Source organism: Heterodontus francisci, chromosome 41 (assembly GCF_036365525.1).
Source record: "Heterodontus francisci isolate sHetFra1 chromosome 41, sHetFra1.hap1, whole genome shotgun sequence".
Classification (NCBI taxonomy): domain Eukaryota; kingdom Metazoa; phylum Chordata; class Chondrichthyes; order Heterodontiformes; family Heterodontidae; genus Heterodontus; species Heterodontus francisci.
The window spans coordinates 26,786,457-26,810,183 of record NC_090411.1 but is presented as its reverse complement, the minus strand read 5'-3'; the positions used below and the strand labels follow the sequence as shown (position 1 = coordinate 26,810,183).

The window sequence follows — 23,727 nt, the reverse complement described above, 5'->3', positions numbered from 1 at the left end:
GAAAGATAGGAAAGGAAGGAAAGGGGGAGGGGTATCAGTTTTGATGAAGGAGAACATTGCAGTGCCTGAGAGAAAGGATGACCCAGAGGAGTCAAGGACCGAATCTATTCGGCTGGAGCTGAGGAACAAAAAAAGTGCAATTACATTGCTGGGTGTAATTTATCGGCCATCAAATAGCAGCAAAGGTGCAGAGGAGCAAATTTGGAAGGACATTGCAGAGAAGTGCAAGAATTATAGAGTGGTTATAATGGAGAACTTTAATTCTCTGAATATAAACTGGGATAGTAGTCATGTAAAGGGAAAAGAAGGGCTAGATTTCCTTGAGTGTGTTCAGGAGAATTTTCTGCAGCAGTATGGTTTCCAGTCTAATGAGAAAGGAGACACTGCTAGACCTGATTCTTGGGAATGAGGTGGGCCAATTGGATCAAGTGTCAGTTGGCGAACGTTTAGGGAATAGTGATCATTGTATCATAAGATTTAGGTTAGCTACAAAAAAGGATAAAGAACAATCCAGAGTAAGAATAATGGATTGGGAGAATGCCAACTTCAATTGGGTTAAGAATGGATTTGACCCAGATTAATTGGAATCAAAGATTGGCAGACAGAATGGTAACTGAACAATGAGCTGCCTTTCAAGAAGAGATAGTTTGGGCACAGTCAAGGTATATTCCCACAAAGGGGAAAGGTGGGGCAAACAAATCCAGAGCTCCCCGGTTGATGAAAAAGATAAAGATGAAGACGAAAAAATATGCCATGACAGATGTCAGGTGAGAACCAAGCAGAATATCGAAAGTTCACAAGGGAAGTGAAAAGGCAAATAAGAGCAACAAAGAGTACGAGAAGAGACTGGCAGAAAATATAAAGGGAACCCAAAGGTCTTCTATGGGAACATTAACAGTAAAAGGGTGGTAAAAGGAGGAGTGGGGCCAATTAGGGACTAATAAAGGGATTTACACATGGAGGCAGGGGGTATGGCTGAGGTATTAAAGGAATACTTTGCATCTCTCTTTACCAAGGAAGAAGATGCTGCACAGGTCATGATGAAAGAGGAAGTAATTCAGGCATTTAAATGACTTAAAATTGATAAGGAAGAGGTATTGGATAGGCTCGCGGTACTTAAAGTTGATAAGGCAGCAGGACGAGATGAGATGCATCCAAGGATACTGAGGGAAGTGAGAGTGGAAATTGCAGCGGCATAATTTTCCAGTCTTCCTTAGATTCAGGGGTGGTGCCAGGGGCCTGGAGAATTGGAAATGTTACACCATTGTTCAAAAAAGGTTGTAAAGATAAGCCCAGCAACTACAGGCCAGTCAGTTTAACCTCAGTGGTGGGAAGGTTTTAGAAATTATAATTTGGGATAAAATTAATAGCCACTTGGGCAAATGTGGGTTAATTATGGAAAGCCTAATTTGTGAAGGGCAAATTGTGTTTAACAACTTGCTGGAGTTTTTGATGAGGTAACAGAGAAGGTTGATCAGGGTAATGCTGTTGATGTGGTGTACATGGACTTCCAAAAATCATTTGACACAGTGCCAAAAACCAGACTCGTGAGCAAAGCTCTAGCTCATGGAATGAAAGGGACAGTAGCAACATGGATATGAAATTGGCTGAGTGATAGGAAACAGAGAGTAGTGATAATGGATGTTTTTCGGACTGGAGGAAAGTTTGTAGTGGAGTTCCCCAAGGTTCGATGTTAGGACCCCTGCTGTACCTGATATATGTATTAATAACCCCGATCTTGCCGGACAGGGCAAAATTTCAAAATTGGCATTTGATACAAAACTTGGAAACATTGTGAACTATGAGGAGGACAGTATAGAACTCCAAAAGGACATAGATAGGTTGTTGGAACGGGTGGAAAAGAGACAGATGAAATGTAATGCAGCAAAGTGTGAAGTGATTCATTTTGGTTGGATAAATGCAGAGATAACATAAAATAATGAGTGCAACTCTAAAGGGGGTGCAGGAGTATTACAGGTAAAACATATGAGTTAAGGGCAAGGATTGACATGTGGAATTGTGATATAGTAGCCATCACCGAAAGAGACATGGTTGAGGGAGGGGCAGGATTGGCAGCTCAATATCCCGGGATATAGAATCTTCAGGCGAGACAGAGGAGGGGTAAAATATTAGTTAAGGAGTCAGTTACTGCAGTAAGGAGAGATGATACCTTGGAGGGGGCATCAAATGAAGCTTTATGGGTGGAGTTTAGAAATAAAAAAGGGACAGCCACATTGCATAACAAGGGAAAGCGTAGGACCCATTAGGGACCAAGGGGGAAATCTGTTGGTGGAGCCAGAGGACATTGGTAGGGTGTTGAATGAATACTTCACATCTGTCTTCACCCAAGAGAATGTGGATGTAGATATGGAACTCAAAGAGAGAGACTGTGAGGTTCTTGAGCAAATTGTCATAGGGAGTGACAAGGTATTGGAGGTTTTGGCAGGCTTAAAAGTGGACAAATCTCCAGGTCCGGACGATTTGTGTCCCAGGATGCTGTGGGAGGCGAGGGTGGAGGTTGCAGGGGCTCTGACCCTAATTTTTAATTTCTTTCTGGCCACGGGGGAGCTGCCAGAGGACTGGAAAACAGCAAATGTGGTCCCACTATTTAAGAAAGTTTGTAGAGATAAGCCAGGGAACTACAGACCAGTGAGTCTCATGTCAGTGGTTGGGAAACTATTGGAGAAAATTCTGAAGGAGAGAATCTATCTCCACTTGGAGAGGCAAAATTTGATTAGGAATAGTCAGCATGGCTTTGCAAAAGGGAGGTCATGCCTAACAAATTTGATTGAATTTTTTGAGCATGTGACCGTGTGTGTCGATGAGGGCAGTGCAGTTGATGTAGTTTACATGGATTTCAGCAAAGCCTTTGACAAGGTCCCACATGGGAGACTTATCAAGAAAGCAAATACACATGGGATACAGGGTAACTTGATAAGATGGATTCAAAATTGGCTTAGCTGTAGGAGACAGAGAGTGATGACAGACGGCTGTTTTAGTGACTGGAAGCCAGTGTCCAGTGGCGGACGACAGGGATCTGTGCTGGGTCCCCTATTGTTTGTCATTTATATAAACGACATAGATGACTATGTGGGGGTAGGATCAGTAAGTTTGCGGATGACACGAAGATTGGCCGAGTAGTTAACAGTGAGGTGGAGTGTCTTGGGTTATAGGAAGATATAGACGGGATGGTCAAATGGGCAGAAAAGTGGCAGATGGAATTTAACGCTGAAAAGTGTGAGGTGATGCACTTTGGAAGGAGTAATGTGACACGGAAGTATTCAATAAATGGCCTGACACTGGGAAGTTCCAAGGAACAAAGGGACCTTGGCGAGTTTGTCCATAGATCTCTGAAGGCAGAAGGGCAGGTTAATAGGGATACAAATAGATTACAAAAGCAGGGAGGTCATGTTGGAGTTGTACAGAACTTTGGTAAGGCCACAGCTGGAGTACTGTGTGCAATTCTGGTCGCCACATTATCGGAAGAATGTGATTGCACTGGAGGGGGTGCAGAGGCGATTCACCAGGATGTTGCCTGGGATGGAACATTTAAGCTATGAAGAGAGGTTGGATAGGCTTGGGTTGTTTTTGCTGGAGCAGAGAAGACTGAGGGGTGACCTGATCGAGGTGTACAAGATTATGAGGGGCATGGACAGGGTGGATAGGGAGCAGCTGTTCCCCTTAGTTGAAGGGTCAGTTACGAGGGGACACAAGTTTTAAGGTGAGGGGCGGGAGGTTTAAGGGGGATTTGAGAAAGGACTTTTTTACCCAGAGGGTGGTGACGGTCTGGAATGCCCTGCCTGGGAGGGTGGTAGAGGCGTGTTGCCTCACATCATTTAAAAAGCACCTGGATGAGCACTTGGCACATCATAACATTCAAGGCTATGGGCCAAGTTTTGGCAAATGGGATTAGGTAGACAGGTCAGGTATCTTTAATGCATCGGTGCAGTCTCGATGGGCTAAAGGGCCTTTTCTGCACTATATTGTATTATATAGAGGGACCTGGGTGTATATGTGCATAAATCATTAAAGGTGGCAGGACAGGTTGAGAGAGCTGTTAATAGAGCATCCAGCATTCTCGGGTTCATTCATCGAGTACAGAAGCAAGGAAGTTATGTTAAACTTGTATAGAACACTGGCTCAGTCTCAATTAGAATATTCTCTCCTCGTTGGGGGAAAAGTGCCCTTTAGCACATGATATAAGTGGTTAAGTTCTGAAGAAGGGTCACTGACCTGAAATGTTAACTCTGCTTCGCTCTCCACAGATGCTGCCAGATCTGCTGAGTATTTCCAGCATTTCTTGTTTTTATTTCAGATTTCCTGCATCTGCAATATTTTGCTTTTATTATATAAATAGTTAATTTGTGTCAGTGAGTCTGGCTCACCAGTACCCATGAAGAGACCAACCGATCAATTGAGCCTGTTCCATACAGTTGTGCTCTCATGGCTCTTAATACAGACACTACACCCACCCGAAACCATGTAATCTCCTGCAAGAGACCGCCAGATAAAAATCCATGAAGGGGAGAAAGAAAATTCCTCTGAGCCTTTCAGGCAATGGAAACTAGCTGAAGAGATCATTGACTTATATGACAGGAAAGCTACCTCCTGTGTAAGATAATCTGTACACAGTTGAAAGATGGGGAAAGCTAAGAAATGCAGGACATTGACCATTCTTAAACTTGGAAAGTGCAGCCACTAAATGATAAGTGGACAATTTATTTCAATACTTCAAACTAGATTACAGGACATTAGGCTTGCTATGTTTAAATTCACAAACTGCTGTATTTATAGCAACTGTGATTTCATTTTTTTTTTTTTTAAAACAGGCATTTACTACCCAGCCTGAGTTGCCCTTGAGGGTGGTGGTGAGCTGCCTTGAATTGCTACTGTCTCCAGTGAGATTTCTGAACAATGTTAGGTGGGGATAAATGGTCCTTCAAAGCAGTACAGCAACCAGGAATGTGCCACACAAGGACCAACAGGCTCTACATAAGCAACGTACCCTTCAAGATATATGCATGCATATCCACCTGAAAACAGACTCGGCACTGCTATGCACAGCAAATCGAAGTTGAAGACATTGGTAAGGAATTCCAAGACTTTGACCCAGCAACAATAGAGGAATGGCTTTCTGTCCAATTCAAGATAGTTTGAGACAGAGCTGAACTTGGTCCAGCCAGCTCACATCTTTTGGCTCAAGTCAATTTGTTTTGACTTGAGCTTCTAAACTACACACCTGTCATAACTTGAAGACACTCAACTTCCTAGCCATCTGACAAAGCAACTTAGATCTGTAGATGAAGATGGCATCAAATGAGGAACTGGGAACAGATGGTTTTGTTCCTTCTTTCCCCAAAAGTTATTTTACAGACATTCTTGCAGCACAGCAAGAAAACAACCTAATGAGATGAGGTGTTCGATGGGAGGAAGGGCTGGGAAAGGCAAAAGTAACTTGTTGCCTTGAATTTGTAGCCTCCCAAGGCCAGAAAAAGCATTTCACTTTGGCCTAGAATAGTAATTCTTGTTCAACATCTTCCCCTCCACTCCCCCAGGGGTCTAGTACTTCAACCCATAACAATTTGTTCAGGATGATTTGAGTTTATGTGTCACCACATGTGATAGAGGCACAGCTGAAGTCATTGGCAAGTCAAAGCCCAAGAAAATTTCACCTTCCCCCAGTTGGAGGGGAACCCAGTTGAAGATTCAGTCTATTCACAATTGTTACTTGCTGGTTGGCTCAGCTAGTTAACAGCAAATAAATGGACTTCAAATGACTGAGCTACAAGTTGCCAAATCTTAAAAGTAGTGTCAGTGGTCTGCATGATAGTATATAACTTCATACAGACAAAAATCAATTGAAGATAGTTTTATTTCAAGTAATGTGGAACAATTCAATTCTTTTGATACAGCTTTTTACACAGAAAGCCACATTTTATCTGCATACAATTGGAAATGCACATGACAGACAAACTAGTCTACATTCAAATAGTTAGGTAATGTGATGCCACATTAGCTACTCTCGTCTAGAGAGAGCTTGTCAAACAGGTACTCTCCCATCCCATTCTCAGGAGCTCCCAGACACTTCAGATTGGTGATGTAGTCCCCAAGTTGCTTGATCACCTTCACCTGCTCATCCAAATAGTGAGTCTCCAGGAAGTCACACAGCTGGAAGGGAAGAAAAATATGTCATTACATATACACAGTTGCACAAGGGGAGAGCCAACTGTGTAACAGCCCTGACCAATTTTATCTGTAGCACCTGTGGAAGAGTCAGTCACTCTAGAATTAGCCTTTATAGCCACTCCAGGCGCTGCTCCTCAAACCACTGACCACCTCCAGGCACTTACCCATTGTCTAGAGACAAGGAGGCCAAAGAAGTAGATACACAGTTGCAAGATGCCAAATATGAAGATCAGTTTTTCTGCAGCCAATTCTCACTCCTGCTTTGAGTAGGTAGATTGCTTTCAGGAAGTGATGTGGTATGCTGCATTATGTCAGGTTATGGTCACTCAAACACAGCAGCTTTTAAATGAAACTTCAAAGTACTTCATTGGTTGTTATCCAGTTTGAATGTCCAGAGGCTGTGAAAGATGCTATACAAAACTGACATTCACAGGACATCCCAAAACACTTCACAGCCAATGAAGTACTTTTGAAGTGTCACTGTTGTAATAAGATGCAGCAGCCAATTTGCACACAGCAAGCTCCCAGAAACCATGGTGTGGTGTGGGGTGGGTGGGTGGATTAGATACTGGTCAGGACACTGGGATAACTCCTGTTCTTCCAGATTGCCATGTGATTTTTACATCCACTCAGATGGGGCCTTGAACATAGAACAGTACACGCCCTTCAGCCCACGATGTTGTGCCGAACTTTTAACCTATTCTAAGATCAAACTAAATATCCACCCTTCATTCTACTATCATCCATGTACCTATCCAAGAGTCACTTAAAATGTCCCTAATGTATCTGCTTCCACTACCACTGCTGGCAGCGCATTCCACACACCCACCACTGTGTAAAGAACCTACCACTGACATATCCCCGAAACCTTCCTCCAATCACCTTAAAATTCTGCCCCCTGGCAATAGCCCTTTCCACCCTGGGAAAAAGTCTCTGGCTATTCACTATCTATGCCTCTCATCATCTTGTACCCCTCTATCAAGTCACCTCTCATCCTTCTTCACTCCAATGAGAAAAGGCCTAGCTCCCTCAATCTTTCTTCATAAGACACACCCTCCAGACCAGGCAGCATCCTGGTAAATCTCCTCTGCACCCTCTAAAGCTTCCACATCCTTCCTATAATGAGGCGACCAGAACTGAACACAATATTCCAAGTGTGGTTGAACCAGGGCCTTATAGAGCTGCAGCATAACCTCACGGCTCTTAAACTCAATCCCCCTGTTAATGAAAGCCAACACCCCATATGCCTTAACAACCCTATCAACTTGGGTGGCAACTTTGAGCAATCTATGGACATGGACCCCAAGATCCCCCTGTTCCTCCACACTACCAAAAATACCGTCTTTAAGCCTGTATTCTGCATTCAAATTAGACCTTCCAAAATGAATCACTTCACACTTTTCCAGGTTGAACTCCATCTGCCACTTCTCAGCCCAGCTCTGCATCCTGTCAATGTCCCGTTGCAACCTACAACAGCCTTCCACACTATCCACAACTCCAGCAACCTTCGTGTCATCGGCAAACTTGCTAGCCCAGCCTTCCACTTCCTCATCCAAGTCACTTATAAAAATCACAAAGAGCAGAGGTCCCAGAACAGATCCCTGCAGAACACCACTGGTCACCGAGCTCCATGCTGAATACTTTCCATCTACTACCACCCTCGGTCTTCTATGGGCCAGCCAATTTTGTATCCAGACAGCCAACTTTCCTTGTATCCCATGCCTCCTGACTTTCTGAATGAGCCTACCATGGGGAACTTTATCAAACACCTTGCTAAAATCCACATACACCACATCCACTGCTCTTCCTTCATCAATGTGTTTTGTCACATCTTCAAAGAAGTCAATAAGGCTGGTGAGGCATGACCTGCCCCTCACAAAGCCATGCTGACTGTCTCTAATCAAACCATGCTTTTCCAAATAATCATAAATCCTGTCTCAGAATCCTCTCCAATAATTTGCCCACTACCAACATAAGACTGACTGGTCTATAATTCCCAGGGTTATCCCCATTCCCTTTCTTGAAAGAGGGAACAACATTTGCCACCCTCCAATCATCCAGTACTACTCCAGTGGACAGTGAGGACGCAAAGATAATCGCCAAAGGCGCAGCAATCACTTCCCTCGCTTCCCGTAATATCCTTAGGTATATCCTGTCTGGCCCCAGGGATTTATCAGTCCTCATATCAATCAAAATTTCCAGCACATCCTCCCTCTTAACCTCAACCAGTTAGAGCATATCAGCCTGTTCCACACTGTCCTCACACGACCAGGTCCCTCTCATTCGTGAATACTGAAGCAAAGTATTCATTTAGGACCTCCCCTACCTCCTCCGACTCCAGGCACAAGTTCCCTCCACTATCCCTGATCGGCCCTACCCTCACTCTGGCCATCCTCTTGTTCCTCACAAGTGTAGAACATTTCATCTGAACCAATGTATGACAGTCCAGTTTTGAAGTACAACACTTCAGCTTTTTGCCCCCACAACCTCTCGACTCAGGCAGAGTGCTAACAAAGCCACAGCTGAAATCAAGTTCTATAGTTAATCCAGATTTTAACCAACTGCTAAGTAGTATGTAATGTTAACTTTGGATCAATGGCTATCCATGGACAAGAACAAATCTGTTTGGAGTCAAACTGGTCCATTTCTGGTTGATCACTTAAAAAAAAATGAAAGAAACAATACACTAGTCTATTAGTGACCAGAATTAGGAAGAGAAGCTTACATGAGGGTCAGTACAGGTGGTGGCAAGTTGGTGTAGATCCAGCAAACTCTGGTTCACATTCTTCTCCAGACTGAGGGCAACCTGCATTGCCAGTAGACCATTGCTCCACTCATCCCTCTCTGGTTTCTGAAATGGGAAAAGACAGTTATACTGTTGGAAGGTTCAGCTATTTCAACTTGTCTATTTATACTCAATTGCACTAAAGGAGAGTTCAGGATCATCAAATTTGATGGGCCTAGATAGATTAGACAGGAAGGACCCATTTCTCCCTTGTGGAGAGGCACAGATTTAAGGTGTTTGGTAGAATAATCAGAAGAGATAAGAGGAAATACCTTTTCACCCAAAGGGTGGTAGGAGTCTGGAATTCCCTGCCCAGATCAGTGGTGGAGGCAGAAACCCTCAACTCTTTTTAAAAAAAAAAAAGGTACTTGGACCTGCACCTTAAGTGCTGTAACCTGCAAAGCTACAGACCAGGTTCTGGAAGGAGAGATTAGATTGGGCAGCTAGTTTTTGTTTTTCTGCCAGCACAGACATGGTTGTATGGCCTCTTTCTGTGCCATAACTGATGGTTCTACCACTATCACTATTTTGTGGGAGAGCTATAGAACTAACATGTGCAAGGAAGTCAAAACATATTCAGAGCGTATCTCTGCTGTAGCTCAGCCCACACAGCAAGACAGACATTGGTGTGTAGAATTATCCAGGAATGAGATTGGACAGGTGAAGCTAAAGAAAGAAATTCTTTACTCCCTTCAAATTTTGAAAACGATATGTTGATGGAAAAGATTGCACTGACATTAAAGCAGCCATTTCTAACCTTCACATCCTGTAGGAGGATGCGGCCTCCACGCTGATTCTGGAATTTCATCAGCTTCTCCGCATGTTCCTGCTTCTCATGGGAATGATGTTTGAAGAACTGGGAGAAGTTGTTGAGGGCGACATCATCCCGGTCAAAGAAAGACATCTGAAAGAACAATTTAAATTTCATTCACACAATTGGCCTCCGTTTACTCCTCAAAAAGGTTTGAGCCAAATAGTCTTCCTGCCTTTCAGTTAAACTGACTGCTCAATAATGAAATTAAAATCTCTTGCCTTCCTTAGTGTTTTGGATGGTTTGTATGGATGGTAGAACTGAAGTGAAAAAACCATCCAACTCCAAATTAATCACCAAACACACCAGAAAATTTGAGGAAGTTAGTAGCAATCCTGATGAAATTTCCAGTCTGATGCTTAAATTTCATCAAATTTTCCATTTTCCATTAAAAAATATTTCCAGTTAAAGAAAATTTGAAATAGTAACCAGAATACAATTAACACAGATGGGCAACTTTATAGACACCATGGAAGTGGGAATTCAAAACAAATCCCTTCAAGTGCAATGCTCACAGGCCTTCCAAGAAGGATTGTAAACCTTCCATTGTTCAACAGTTAGGATTGTTCACAGCTCACCAAGGAAACTGCACAATTTCCTTAATGTTAGCAGCAGAGCATTTTCAAATTTAAAGACAAAAGACTGGCATACCAATTATGTTACTGGATTGGTAATCCAGAGAATTTATGTTAAATCTTGAAAAAAAAACCCACCAAACTAGAAATACCAGAAAAAGCAATTGTGAAGGGGTCAAATTGCTAAATAACAAACCAACTTAAAAAAAAAGTCCTTACCTGGCCAATAGGTAACTCCAGTCAAGCACAAACATAACTGACTCAACTACCTTCTGACATACCCTACTAAACCACTCAGTTGTGGCAACTAGAGGGATAGATAGGAAATATCAGCCACATCCTGAGTGAATTCTAAAGTCTAAATTTCAAGTTGCAAGGACACTTTTGCTCCACATATATCAGTCTCAGAATAGTCAATTAACAAACCAATTGATACTAACACCACAATTATATTAATTGCAGTAAAATTACTACAAAAATTAAGTTAAAAAAAGACATATGCAGACAACAAAACTCAAACATACAATAAGACAAGTTAGGTTGAAGGAAGAGAGTTCACCTCAACATAATAGATTTTATTGTAAACCCAGAGACAACACTCACCAAAGAAAAATAAAGATAGGAAGCAGTAAGTTCCACATTAATCTGCTTGTTGACAGCAGCCTCACAATCCTGGTGATAGTTTTGACAAATCTGAGAATCCATTTTGAGAATGTAGCTTTTAATTTACACAAACCAAAAAAAAAACTATCACAATTTTAGGATCAACACCAAATGCCTAAAACTATACTATCAAAGGACTGGAATTTATACTCCAGGACCCCCAACCCCAGTTCATTAAGCAGGAAATGACATCATCAATGATGACTGACCACTCGTTAATCAATTGAACAGCTGCCATGTCCAAGGATTCCAATCAACACAGGGTTGGATTTGGGACCCAGGAGCCAATCAGAATGTTGAAGGCAAGGCTTCTTTGATTGACAACTCAACCATGATGTCACAGCTTATTTGATCTTTGACCTCCCTCAAAGGTGCAAACTCCAAAAAATGTCTCGACCTAAAAATGGCAATAAAATATACACCAGAACCTCATTTTGTCAGTTATGGGGAGGTATTAAGACAAGCTTGACGCAGATCTGTAAAGTTACATTAGTTTGTTACTCTGAGAGACTCCTTATCCTAACTTTTAAATGGCAGTGCTGGGAGCCCTTTGGAAAATAGAGACATCATTTGCAGAAAACATGTTTCTATTAGTATTCAGCAACAAAAATAATGTGCTTGTGGGTCAACCAATGTAGGTATCTGATGATAGGTTGACATATGATGACGTTGTGACCCATTCAGAACCTCCTGCAATCACCTTGAGGATTCCCTGGGTTGTAGGGAGGCCAGTTTGAAAAGCAATGCCCTAAAGTGCTGAGTACCTCAGCTTTTTAGTTAAGAAGTTCTGTCCGTTGGATTGCTAACCTAACAAATTTTGACATTTTTTTTTGGTTTTTCAGTAGATTTGTTGGGAATTTAGAATAGTGGGAATGGAGGTTAAGGCAGTTGTATGTTCCTCCTGCAGAATGTGGGAGGTAATGGTCGCCAAGAGTGTCCCTGCTGACTGCATCTGCGGGAAGTGCACCCAACTCCAGCTCCTCGAGAACCGCATTAGGGAACTGGAGCTGGAGCTGGATGAACTTCGGATCATTCGTGAGGCGGAGGGGGTTATTGAGAGGAGTTATGGGGAGGTAGTCACACCTCAGGTAAAAGAAGTAGGTAGATGGGTTACCGTCAGGGGAAGGAGATGGGACCAGCAGGCAGTGCAGGGATCCCCTGTGGCCGTTTCCCTCAACAACAGGTATACCGTTTTGGATACTGTTGCGGGGGACGACTTACCAGGGGTAAGCAATGGGGTACAGGTCTCTGGCACAGAGTCTGTCCCTGTTGCTCAGAAGGGAAGAGGGAAGAGGAGCAGAGCATTAGTCATTGGGGACTCCATAGTTAGGGGAACAGATAGGAGGTTCTGTGGGAACGAGAGAGACTCACGGTTGGTATGTTGCCTCCCAGGTGCCAGGGTTCGTGATGTCTTGGATCGTGTTTTTGGGATCCTTAAGGGGGAGGGGGAGCAGCCCCAAGTCGTGGTCCACATAGGCACCAACGACATAGGTAGGAAGAGAGATGGGGATTTAAGACAGAAATTCAGGGAGCTAGGGTGGAAGCTTAGAGCGAGAACAAAAAGAGTTGTTATCTCTGGGTTGTTGCCCGTGCCAAGTGATAACGAAGCGAGGAATAGGGAGAGAGAGGAGTTGAACACGTGGCTGCAGGGATGGTGCAGGAGGGAGGGTTTTGGTTTCCTGGATAATTGGGGCTCTTTCTGGGGTAGGTGGGACCTCTACAAACAGGATGGTCTTCACCTGAACCAGAGGGGTACCAATATCCTGGGGGGGAGATTTGCTAGTGCTCTTCGGGGGGGTTTAAACTAATTCAGCAGGGGAATGGGAACCTAAAATGTAGTGCCAGTGTACAGGATGTTGAGAGTAGTGAGGTCAGGGCTAAGGTTACAAGGACGCAAGAGGGCACTGGCAAGCAAGAACCTGGTTTAAAGTGTGTCTACTTCAACACCAGGAGCATCCGGAATAAGGTGGGTGAGCTTGCAGCATTGGTTGGTACCTGGGATCTCGATGTAGTGGCCATTTCGGAGACATGGGTAGAGCAGGGGCAGGAATGGATGTTGCAGGTTCCGGGATTTAGATGTTTCAGTAAGAACAGAGAAGATGGTAAAAGAGGGGGGGGGGGTGTGGCATTGTTAATCAAGGAGAGTATTACAGCGGCAGAAAGGACATTTGAGGACTCGTCTACTGAGGTAGTATGGGCCGAGGTTAGAAACAGGAGAGGTGAGGTCACCCTGTTGGGAGTCTTTTATAGACCTCCAAATAGTTCCAGAGATGTAGAGGAAAGGATAGCAAAGATGATTCTCGACAGGGGCGAGAGTAACAGGGTAGTTGTTATGGGGGACTTTAACTTTCCAAATATCGACTGGAAATACTATAGTTCGAGTACCTTAGATGGGTCAGTTTTTGTCCAGTGTGTGCAGGAGGGTTTTCTGACACAGTATGTAGACAGGCCAACCAGGGGCGATGCCACATTGGATTTGGTACTGGGTAATGAACCCGGCCAGGTGTTAGATTTAGATGTAGGTGAGCACTTTGGTGATAGTGATCACAATTCGGTTAGGTTTACCTTAGCGATGGGCAGGGACAGGTATATACCGCAGGACAAAAATTATAGCTGGGGGAAAGGAAATTATGATGCGATTAGGCAAGATTTAGGATGCGTAGGATGGGGAAGGAAACTGCAGGGGATGGGAACAATCGAAATGTGGAGCTTATTCAAGGAGCAGCTACTGCGTGTCCTTGATAAGTATGTACCTGTGAGGCAGGGAGGAAGTTGTCGAGCGAGGGAGCCGTGGTTTACTAAAGAAGTTGAAGCGCTTGTCAAGAGGAAGAAGAAGGCTTATGTTAGGATGAGACGTGAAGGCTCAGTTAGGGCGCTTGAGAGTTACAAGCTAGCCAGGAAGGATCTAAAGGGAGAACTAAGACGAGCAAGGAGAGGACACGAGAAGTCATTGGCGGATAGGATCAGGGAAAACCCTAAGGCTTTCTATAGGTATATCAGGAATAAAAGAATGACTAGAGTTAGATTAGGGCCAATCAAGGATAGTAGTGGGAAGTTGTGTGTGGAATCAGAGGAGGTAGGCGAAGTGTTAAATGAATATTTTGCGTCAGTATTTACAGTAGAGAAAGAAAATGTTGTCGAGGAGAATACTGAGATTCAGGCTACTAGGCTAGATGGGATTGAGGTTCACAAGGAGGAGGTGTTATCAATTTTGGAAAGTGTGAAAATAGATAAGTCCCCTGGGTCAGATGGGATTTATCCTAGGATTCTCTGGGAAGCTAGGGAGGAGATTGCAGAGCCTTTGTCCTTGATCTTTATGTCGTCATTGTCGACAGGAATAGTGCCGGAAGACTGGGGGATAGCAAATGTTGTCCCCTTGTTCAAGAAGGGGAGTAGAGACAGCCCTGGTAATTATAGACCTGTGAGCCTTACTTCGGTTGTGGGTAAAATGTTGGAAAAGGTTATAAGAGACAGGATTTATAATCATCTTGAAAAGAATAAATTCATTAGCGATAGTCAGCACGGTTTTGTGACGGGTAGGTCGTGCCTCACAAACCTTATTGAGTTTTTCGAGAAGGTGACCAAACAGGTGGATGTGTGTAAAGCAGTGGATGTGGTGTATATGGATTTCAGTAAGGCGTTTGATAAGGTTCCCCATGGTAGGCTATTGCAGAAAATACGGAAGTATGGAGTTGAAGGTGATTTAGAGCTTTGGATCAGAAATTGGCTAGCTGAAAGAAGACAGAGGGTGGTGGTTGATGGCAAATGTTCATCCTGGAGTTTAGTTACTAGTGGTGTACTGCAAGGATCTGTTTTGGGGCCACTGCTGTTTGTCATTTTTATAAATGACCTGGAAGAGGGTGTAGAAGGGTGGGTTAGTAAATTTGCGGATGACACTAAGGTCGGTGGAGTTGTGGATAGTGCCGAAGGATGTTGTAGGGTACAGAGGGACATAGATAGGCTGCAGAGCTGGGCTGAGAGATGGCAAATGGAGTTTAATGCGGAAAAGTGTGAGGTGATTCACTTTGGAAGGAGTAACAGGAATGCAGAGTACTGGACTAATGGGAAGATTCTTGGTAGTGTAGATGAACAGAGAGATCTTGGTGTCCAGGTGCATAAATCCCTGAAGGTTGCTACCCAGGTTAATAGGGCTGTTAAGAAGGCATATGGTGTGTTAGCTTTTATTAGTAGGGGGATCGAGTTTCGGAGCCACGAGGTCATGCTGCAGCTGTACAAAACTCTGGTGAGACCGCACCTGGAGTATTGCGTGCAGTTCTGGTCACCACATTATAGGAAGGATGTGGAAGCTATGGAAAGGGTGCAGAGGAGATTTACTAGGATGTTGCCTGGTATGGAGGGAAGGTCTTACAAGGAAAGGCTGAGGGACTTGAGGTTGTTTTCGTTGGAGAGAAGGAGGAGGAGAGGTGACTTAATAGAGACATATAAGATAATCAGAGGGTTAGATAGGGTGGATAGTGAGAGTCTTTTTCCTCGGATGGTGATGGCAAACACGAAGGGACATAGCTTTAAGTTGAGGGGTGATAGATATAGGACAGATGTCAGAGGTAGTTTCTTTACTCAGAGAGTAGTAGGGGCGTGGAACGCCCTGCCTGCAACAGTAGTAGACTCGCCAACTTTAAGGGCATTTAAGTGGTCATTGGATAGACATATGGATGAAAATGGAATAGTGTAGGTCAGATGGTTTCACAGGTCGGCGCAACATCGAGGGCCGAAGGGCCTGTACTGCGCTGTAATGTTCTAATTCTAATTCTAAAAAAAAATGGTAGGCCTCAGGCCCACATGTCTAATCTCCCCAGGAATCAGTTGCTGGATGCATATCACATGCCTGCCATTGTATTATCCCTATATTCAGTTCTCAGTTGTATCAACAACCATCTACTGTCAAAAATGTTTCCAATGAGTTAGTTTCTGATACTGTTTACATAGAATTATATCCAATGTACAACACAAAAACTGGCCACTCGGCCCAACTGGTCCATGCTGGCAATTATGCTCCACATGAGCCTCCTCCTACTCTACATAAAACAAACTAAAACAGCCTTCAACAGTGGATTGGTGGTCTGTATGGTCCTGGAGAATTGAAGATAACCAGTCAGTTAAAAGGCATGATCAAAGGCAGATTGGTGGAAGCAAGTTACTTTTGTTCAATAGTTGTTTCAAATACCAGGTTGCAGTTTAGGATATTATACTGTTCAATATTACACTAAGAACATCTTCCTTTGTCTTGTCCTTTAGTGAAGTCATGAACTAATTTAAAATAAATCGATTAACTTAAGAGACAAAACAACACGTCAAGTAACCTAAAGGTCCATTTCCATTGGGGCTGCCATGTGCACTATCTACAGGATACACTGCAGCAACTCGCCAAGGCTACTCCGACAGCCCCTCCCGAGCATGTGATCTCCACCAGCTAGAAGGACAAAGGAAGCAGGTGTATGGGAACACCACCACCTCCAAGTTCCCCTCTGAGTCACGCACCATTCCGACTTGGACATAAATCACCGTTCCCTCATCGTCACTGGATCAAAATCATGGAACTCCCTTCCGAACATCACGATGGGAGAATCTTCAGCACGTGGACTACAGCGGTTCAAGAACAAGTCCCACCAGCACCTGCTCAAGGACAATTGGAGATGGGCAATAAATGCTGGCCTTGCCAGTGAGTCTCACATCTCAAGAATAAATTAACGTGTTTACCCAATAATATTGCACTGTTATTTCCAGGCCACCATTTTTCTTTGTGTTCACTGCACCAACAGTAGGTGGCATTGAAAGCAAACTGTGAAAGCTCAGGTCAGAGAGTTTTTTGAGCTCAGTTCCTAGGATATTGTTGCTGTGAAATCTTTGGCTGAATTTTCAAATTGGTTTCGGGAACCTGAGGCCGGATAATTTCAGGGTCCTGATTCTGCAGATGGCAGCCATGATGGCGCCTACCACTGTCTTATAGAAGAGAGCAGGCAGCTCCTCGCCGGGCCGCAGCCTCACCCAGCACAAAAGTGGCCAAACGGCCAAATGGACGGTCAAGTGCACGATCCTGCACAAAATCCCCCAGCTCCAGAAATTTGCCATCACCAATAAAAGAACTTTCACCTCTGCCTGCTTTGGACCTGACGGCTGTGCAAGATCCTGTTTGGGTTCGGCGATAAAGCTTTAAAAATTGCTTCCTTAGCTTCCCCAGTCTGTTAACAAGCTCCTCAAAGAGCCTAATGAGCTGTTGCCGCCCTCCTGCCCACACTTTGCACGTGTAAGTGTGTGTATTTGTGGACAAATGTCTACGTGTGAGTGGACATCAGCTGAGGCCAGAATCAGTCTTCAGTGTGTTCGCCTCCACCTTTAAGGCTGGAATTTCTCTGCGGGCTTCTGAACCTGCACTGTGTGGGGAACAGTCACTCACTGTGATTTTCCCTGGGAAGGACAATTAATAGCCAGAGGATGGACTCATCGTTTAATTAAGGGCAGCAGGCGGGTTGTCGAAGCTGGAGGGCCAATCAGAGGCCTTCCAGCTTGAAAGCAGCAGCAGGATGCAGAAACACAGAATCATACAATTGTTACAGCACCGAGGAGGCCATTCGGCCCATCGTGTCTTACCGGCTCTGTGAATCAACATTTCACCTAATGCCATTCCCCGCCTTCTCCCTGTAACCCTGCACATTCTTCCTTTTCATATAACAGTCTAATTCCCTTTTGAAAGCCTCCATTGAACCTGCATCCACCACACTCTCAGGCAGTGCTTTCCAAACCTTAACCTCACGCTGCGTGAAAAAGTTTTCCTCATGTCACTTTTGTTTCTTTTACCAATTTTTTGAAATCTGTGCCCTCTCATTCTCGATCCTTTCACGAGTGGGAACAGTTTCTTCCTATCTACTCCGTCCAGGCCCCTCATGATTTTGATGCAATTGAAGGTAAGTGAGGGAGAGGCTGATTCTAAATGGAGGTGACAAAGGTTTGGGCAAAGAGCCTGATTTGTAGGAGCATCTCAAAGCAGGAGAGAGAGAGAGGTAGAAAGGCGGGAAGGTTTAAGAAGAGAATTCCAGAACTTAGGCTCTTGGCAGCTGAAGGTACAGCCGCCAATAGTTAAGCGATTAAAATTGGGGATACACAAAGGCCAGAATTAGAGGGGTGCAGATATCTCGAGGACTGTGGGGCTGGAGGAGATTGCAGCATTATGGAGGGGAGAGGCAATGAAGGGATTTGAAAAGAAGGATGAGACTTTTGAAATTGAGGTGTTGCTTAACCAGGAGCCAATGTGTGTCAGCGATGATAGGCATGATGAGTGAATTAGGGCAAGGACATTGGAGTTCTCAATGACCTCAGGTGTATGGAGGATAGATTGCGGGAGGCCAGCCAGGAGGAGTGGTAATCTCTGGTCGTTACCGTAGTAATCTCTGGATTATGGCTTATTACCTGCACCAGATTCCACCCCCCCTCCCACCCCCCCCCCCCCACCCCCGTCCCCTTCCCTGCTCCACCCTCTCAGCTCACCCCCTCACAACCCCGTCCCAGCCCGCCCCCCCCCTCGCACCATCTTCACCCCGCACCCCCTTCCCCTGCACCCCCCCCCACCCCCTCCCTCTACCCCTCCCTCTACCCCTCCCCCTTGCATCCCCTCCTCCCACCGGCACCATCCTACACCTGTGTAGGGGCCCCAACAACCTCACTGCCTTGTGGGCGTCTCGGGAGAGACCAAGGCTAAGGGAGTAAACCCTAACAGAAAATCCGGAGCGGAACCCCGTAGGCGGTCATGTGTCACCTTTGGCATGTTTCCGGCAGTTCCTGCAGCCATACTGGTGCCAAACGTCGTGTCCTGCACTCCTTTGGACCCCACCAGAAAGGCCGAGAGGGGGGTTTTGACGACTGAGCAACTCTCAACCTCCATAAATTTGCCCAGGCATGCGCCATGGAGAGGTCACTCCATAGTTGCCTCACAGCGACTAAAACACCACTGACCACCTCCAGGCGCGTATCCATTGTCTCTCGAGATAAGGAGGCCCAAAAGAAGAATTCCTGGTACCAAGCGCAAGTGAGTCTAGAAATAAAGGATAGAGCAGATGAATGTGTGGCTGGAAAGATGGCGCAGGAGTGAGGGCATTAGATTGCTGGGACACTGGGACCAGTTCTGGAGTAGATGGGACCTGTAGAGGCTGGACAGGTTGCACTTGAACAGAACTGGGACAGGATCCATGTTGGGTGATTTGCTCGTACTATTGGGAAGGGTTTAAACTAAGTTGGCAGGGGCGTGGGAACCAGGAGATAATAGAACAGAGGAACACCAAGATGCACAGAGAATTGAAAGAGATACTTGCATTAGAGTAGGAAACAGGAAGACGGGAAAGGAATGTGAGCTGTGAGGAGGATGCAAAGAGGCTGCAATGTGATTTGGCAAGTTGAGTGAGTGGGCAAATGCATGGCAGATGCAGTACAATGTGGATAAATGTGAGGTTATCCACTTTGGTTGTAAAAACAGAAAGGCAGATTATTATCTGAATGTTGATAGATTGGGAAAGAGGAAGGTGCAATGAGACCTGGGTGTCCTTGTATACCAGTCGCTGAAAGCAAGCACTCAGGTGCAGCAAGCAGTTAGGAAGGCGAATGGTATGTTGGCCTTCATTGCAAGAGGATCTGAGTACAGGAGCAAGGATGTCTTACTGCAGTTATACAGGGCCTTGATGAGACCACATCTGGAGTATTGTGGGCAGTTTTGGTCTCCTTATCTGAGGAAGGATGTTCTTGCCATGGAGGGAGTGCAAAGAAGATTTACTAGGCTGATTCCTGGGGTGGCAGGACTGACGTATGAGGAGAGATTGGGTCGACTAGGCCTACATTCGCTAGAGTTTAGAAGAATGAGAGGAGATCTCATAGAAACCTATAAAATTCTAACAGGACTAGACAGGCTAGATGCAGGGAGGATGTTCCTGATGACTGGGAGTCCAGAACCAGGGGTCACAGTCTCAGGATACGGGGTATGCCATTTGGAACCGAGATGAGGAGAAATTTCTTCACGCAGAGGGTGGCGAACCTGTGGAATTCTCTACGGCAGAAGGCAGTGGAAGCCAAGTCATTAACTATATTCAAGAAGGAGATAGATATATTTCTTAATGCCAGAGGGATCAAGGGACATGGGGAGAAAGTGGGAACAGGGTACTGAATTAGATGATCAGCCATGATCTTTTTTGAATGGCGGAGAAGGCTCGAAGGGCCGAATGGCCTACCCCTGCTCCTATTTTCTATGTTTCTATGATTGGGGGAAAGCTAACTTTAATGGGGTTAGGAATGGATCTGACCCAGATAAATTGGAATCAAAGGTTGGCAGGCAAAACAATAATTTAACAATGGGCTGCCTGAAAGAAGGGATAGTCTGAGCACAGTCAAGGTATATTCCCATGAAGGGGAATGGTGGGGCAGCCAAATCCAGAGCTCCCTGGACGATGAAAGAGATAGAGATTAAGATGAAGAAGAAAAAATGTGTTTATGACAGATGCATAATACAACCGAGAACTAGGCAGAATATGGAATGTTCAGAGGGGAAGTGAAACATGCAAATAAGAGAAGCAAAGAGAGAATATGAAAAGAGGCTGGCAGAAAATATAAAAGGAAAACCAAAAGTCTTCTTATTAATATTAAATAGTAAAAGGGTGGTGAAAGGAGGAGTGGTGCCAATTAGGGACCAGAAAGGGGATTTACACATGGAGTCAGGGGGCATGGCTGAGGTTTTAAATGAATACTTTGCATCTCTCTTTACCAAGGAAGAAGATGCTGCACAGGACATGATGAAAGAGGAAGTAATTCAGTCACTTGAATGATTTAAAATTGATAAGGAGGTGGTATTGGATAGGCTAGCTGTACTTAAAGTTGATAAGGCACCAGGACCAGATGAGATGCATCCAAGGATACTGAGGGAAGTGAGAGTGGAAACTGCAAAGACATAATTTTCCAGTCTTCCTTAGATTCAGGGGTGGTGCCAGGGGCCTGAAGAATTGCAAATATTACACCATTGTTCAAAAAAGGTTGTAAAGATAAGCCCAGCAACTATGGGCCAGTCAGTTTAACCTCAGTTTTGGGAAGGTTTTAGAAATGATAACTTGGAATAAAATTTATAGTCACTTAGGCAAATGTGGGTTAATTATAGAAAGCCTATTTTATGAATGGCAAATTATGGTTAACAACTTGCTGGAGTTTTTGATGAGGTAACAGAGAAGGTTGATCAGGGTAATGCTGTTGATGTGGTGTACATGGCCTTCCAAAAGCATTTGATAGAGTGCCAAAAAACAGACTCGTGAGCAAAGCTCTAGCTCATGGAATGAAAGGGACAGTAGCAACATGGATATGAAATTGGCTGAGTGATAGGAAACAGAGAGTAGTGATAATGGATGTTTTTCAGACTGGAGGAAAGTTTGTCATGGAGTTTCCCATGGTTCGATGTTAGGACCCCTGCTGTACCTGATATATATATTAATAACCTCGATCTATTTCAGATAATTTCAGAGCATGACGGGCCCCCCATTTTACTTTTACTTTTAGTTATTCTTTTTTTACAATTTTTACATTTTTCTTTGTATGTTTATTTTATTTCATCTTAGTTTGTTCAGTTTGCTTACCCACTGTTTTTTTTTATGTTTATACTTGCTGTTCAATTTTTCAGTCCGTTAACACCCTATCTGTACTAATGCTTTGTCTTTCAACACACCATTAACATATTGTTTGCCTTTGCTCTATGACCTTCTGGTCAGCTATTCTGTGGCCTTGTCCTATCTACACCTTCTCCTTTGTTATCTCTTGCCCCACTCCCACTTTACTTGCTTATAACCTTTCAAATTTCTAATATTTGCCAGTTCCGAAGAAGGGTCACTGACCCAAAACGTTAACTCTGCTTCTCTCTCCACAGATGCTGCCAGACCTGCTGAATATTTCCAACATTTCTTGTTTTTATTTCACAAGGATGTTGCCTGGTTTTGAGGGCTTGAGTTCTAAAGAGATTGGAAAACTGGGTCTGTTTTCCCTGGAGCGAAGGAGGCTGAAAGGGGACATGATAAAGGTATATAAAATTATGAGAGTCATATATCGGGTAGATAGCCAGAGTCTGTTTCCCATGGTTGGGGTAACTAAAACTAGAGGGCATAGATTTAAGGTGTGAGGGAGGAGGTTTAAAGGGGATCAAAGGGGTAAATTTTTCACAAAGAATGGTGGGTATCCGGAATGAGCTGCTTGAGGAGGTGGTGGAGGCAGGAACAGTAGCGACATTTAAGAGGCATCTGGACAGGTACTTGAATGAGCAAGGCATAGAGGGATATGGAATTAATGCAGGCAGGTGGGATTAGTATAGATTGGCATGATGGTCATGGTGGGCCGAAGGGCCTGTTTCAATGCTGTACGACTATGACTATTAAAGCTTGCTATGCTTAAATTCACAAACTGCTGTATTTGTGGTAACAATGGGATTTCATTCATTTTTTTTTGAAGACAGACATTTATGACACATCCCAAGTTGCCCTTGACAGGGGTGAGCTGCCTTGAATTGCTACTGTCTCTAGTGAGACTTTTGCAGTTAGGTCAGGAGCAACGGTCCTTCCAAGCAGTGCAGCAACCTGGAATGTGCTACACAAGCAATGTTGCCTTTAAGATAGATGCATGCACAGCCACCTTATAATTGACTTTGCACTGGCCTGCTGCCTTCCGTGTTGTTTCCGTCACTGTGAGGCAATTATGGAGTGACCTCTCCATGGCGTATGCCTGGGCAAGTTCATGGAGGTTGAGAGTTGCCCAGTCGTCAAAATCCCCCCCTCGGCCTTTCTGGTGAGGTCCAAAGGAGTGCAGAGCATGATGTTTGGCACCGGTATGGCTGCAGGAACTGCTGGAAACATGCCAAAGGTGACACATGACTGCCTACGGGGTTCCACTCCGGAATATCTGTTAGGGTTTACTCCCTTAGCCTCTACCGCAACGCCCACAAGGCAGTGGGGTTGCACAGCAACCAGAATTTAGAGAGAACGGTGTTAAGGAGCTCCAAGACTTTGACTCAGTAATAGAGCAATGGCTTGATGTCAAATTCAGGATAGTTTGATAGAGCTGGACTTGGTCCGGCCAGCCAGTTCACTTCTTAAGGCTCAAATCAATTTGCTTTGACTTTAGATTCTAAAGTCAACACCAGTTATAATTTGAGGACACAGGTTCCTAACCAGCTGATAGAAAGCAACTTAGATCTGTAGATGAAGATGGCATCTAATGAGGAAATGGGAACAGAAGGTTTTCTTCCTTCTTTCCCCCCCCACCCCCACACCACCCACCCCCAAATAAGTTATTTTAAAAAGTGTCTCTTGCAGTACAAGACAACCCAATGAGATGTTTGAGGGGCTAGCTGGGAAGGGACTGGGAAAAGAAAAGCTTGCTTCCCTGGAATTTGTAACCTCCCAAGGCCAGAAAAAGCATTTCACTTTGGTGTAGAATAGTAACTCTTATTCAAGATCTTCCCCACCCCCAACCTCCCCCAAGAGTCTAGTACTTGAACCCATGTCAATTTGTTCTGGACAATTTGAGCTCATGTCACCACATGTCATGAAGACAGTTGGTCATTGGCAAGTCAAAGCCCAAGAAACTCAACTCACCCCCCCGCCCCCCCAAATGGGATACTCAACTGGGCTCCTCTCCAGTCAAATCACTATTGTAACTAGCTGAACCAACCAGCAAGAAAT

The 23,727-nt window shown here is 44.5% G+C and overlaps 1 protein-coding gene across 1 annotated transcript; it reads right to left on the bottom strand.

Moving 5' to 3' along the window:
* Nucleotides 1–5,928: 5,928 nt before the first annotated feature.
* LOC137353651 (ferritin heavy chain-like) lies at nt 5,929–11,187 on the bottom strand. Its single transcript, XM_068020002.1, has 4 exons — nt 10,961–11,187; nt 9,729–9,875; nt 8,912–9,037; nt 5,929–6,168 (listed from the first exon to the last, which is right to left on the bottom strand). Exons 1-4 carry the CDS (start codon nt 11,060–11,062, stop codon nt 6,013–6,015), a joined length of 531 nt encoding a protein of 176 aa, XP_067876103.1. The 5' UTR covers nt 11,063–11,187; the 3' UTR covers nt 5,929–6,012.
* Nucleotides 11,188–23,727: the final 12,540 nt, after the last annotated feature.

Bases quoted from the DNA above. Each gene is read 5' to 3' on its own strand.
- LOC137353651 (XM_068020002.1), bottom strand. From the start codon at position 11,062: ATGGATTCTCAGATTTGTCAAAACTATCACCAGGATTGTGAGGCTGCT. The intron at 9,876-10,960 runs GTGAGTGTTGTC...TTGTTCTTTCAG, and splicing joins CCTATCTTTATTTTTCTTTG to ATGTCTTTCTTTGACCGGGA. The intron at 6,169-8,911 runs GTAAGCTTCTCT...CTTCCCTTCCAG, and splicing joins CCACCTGTACTGACCCTCAT to CTGTGTGACTTCCTGGAGAC.